The 1322-nt window shown below is 55.7% G+C and overlaps 2 protein-coding genes across 2 annotated transcripts in view; both read right to left on the bottom strand.

Annotated features, from left to right (window-relative positions):
- Window positions 1–679, bottom strand: part of TraAM80_09481 (L1Tc protein) — a gene marked incomplete at both ends in the record, with an annotated part of 801 nt that extends 122 nt beyond the window's left edge. The window contains one exon of the mRNA XM_029386160.1: window positions 1–679. This exon is cut by the window's left edge and continues 122 nt beyond it. Coding sequence (XP_029233988.1) covers window positions 1–679 — 679 coding nt within the window.
- Window positions 680–942: 263 nt separating this feature from the next.
- Window positions 943–1248, bottom strand: TraAM80_09482 (uncharacterized protein; the record flags this gene model as incomplete). Its single annotated transcript, XM_029386161.1, has 1 exon — window positions 943–1248. The coding sequence occupies one exon, from the start codon at window positions 1246–1248 to the stop codon at window positions 943–945; it is 306 nt and encodes a 101-aa protein (XP_029233989.1).
- Between the last annotated feature and the right edge of the window lie 74 nt (window positions 1249–1322).

A 1322-nucleotide genomic window follows, 5' to 3' on the forward strand; every position in this document is an offset into this window, starting at 1 on the left:
TACGCTTTTCTGTGTGCAGAGCAGTTGTTGCGTTCGGCGTCGCACATTCATTGGCAGTGTCATTTGCAGGTATTCCACGGTGTCCGTAACAAAACTGCAGATGCACTGACCGGCCAGCACACCTCAGTGTCGAGAGGCACTGCCAGATCTGGTCTTTCGTACTGTCGGTTTGACTGGGTGGGCCTTTGTTGCGGGCAGCCAGAAGGGACTGACTATATGTAACCACGCATGGTGTTTTGTTATCGTGCTGGGTGCAGAGAACGATCAGTTTGTTGAGGGCCAGAAGCAGCAGCGTACAAGATTCCGTCCTGTAGTTGTGCGAGCGTATGCCGCGGTGAATGCTGACATTCTCTATAACCCCAGGGCGGTGTAGAGAAGAAATCGGTATTCTTGCCCCAGCTGGCAAGGAAGCGTCGACACCACCATCTGTTGCGAGTGTCCTCGCGCGGTGTGTGTGTTGTGCCACATCCGCTTTGTTGGCTCTGAGCTTCTTCATTTTAAGCTTCTTTTCGCCGGCGATCGAGCAATCCATTGGAAGTTGCGCGCCAATAGATGCCCAGCTGGCGGGCGCCACAGAAAAGGTAGAAATGGAGCTGTGAAAAGGCCGTTCCTTGCGTGGAGTTTTTATCGGTGATGCCAAACTTCCTTGTTTTCTTATCAACAAAGGCGTGGAACTCATCCCGAGAAAATGGCGAGACGCAGAAACCGGCGCGTAGCGGCGGCTCAGGCGGGGAACTTACTCACCTAGTCCATCTTACACGCCCAGATGTTTTCAAAGATTGCGAGGCGAACGCGTAGGCGGAAAACGCGGAGTCGAGGTATATTGGCCACCAGGAGGGCGGCTCCTGGTCAGTCGTGCTTGGGGCTTTGCTGGCGGCGCACGTCGTTGTTGCTATTGTTTTTTACCGAGTCCGTTGGCGCAGCTCATATGAGTTCATTGCTTTAGAGAAGTTTGGGGGCGCCATACCAAAAGGCAAACGCCCGTAGCTCACAAAGAGGCAGGCCAGCTGCTTTATGCGATCCGGGGCATAGCAGGGGAATTATCCGCAAGGCGGCGGCGCACTGCTTGGGGACTGCCGCATTAAGCAACAACGGAGGAGCGAGGCCCAAGTTGAGGTGGTTCAGAGTGCGAGGTAACACCGCAGGTCTTGCAGCAGCGCGCGGGGAATTAACCGTCTCCGTTGCGCCCCGCTTTGTGAACCATGTGGGGCAGCTGCGCCGCCGTGGTGCGCAAACTGTGGCGCGCATGCTGGTGGGGGCGCGGCATCCATACCCAAAGCAGTCTCTTTAGTCGGTATCATGTTCCCAGCAACCTCGCTGAC

The sequence above is a fragment of the Trypanosoma rangeli genome (assembly GCF_003719475.1).
Source record: "Trypanosoma rangeli strain AM80 chromosome Unknown Tra_15.4_contig_00592, whole genome shotgun sequence".
NCBI classification, from domain to species: Eukaryota; Euglenozoa; class Kinetoplastea; order Trypanosomatida; family Trypanosomatidae; genus Trypanosoma; species Trypanosoma rangeli.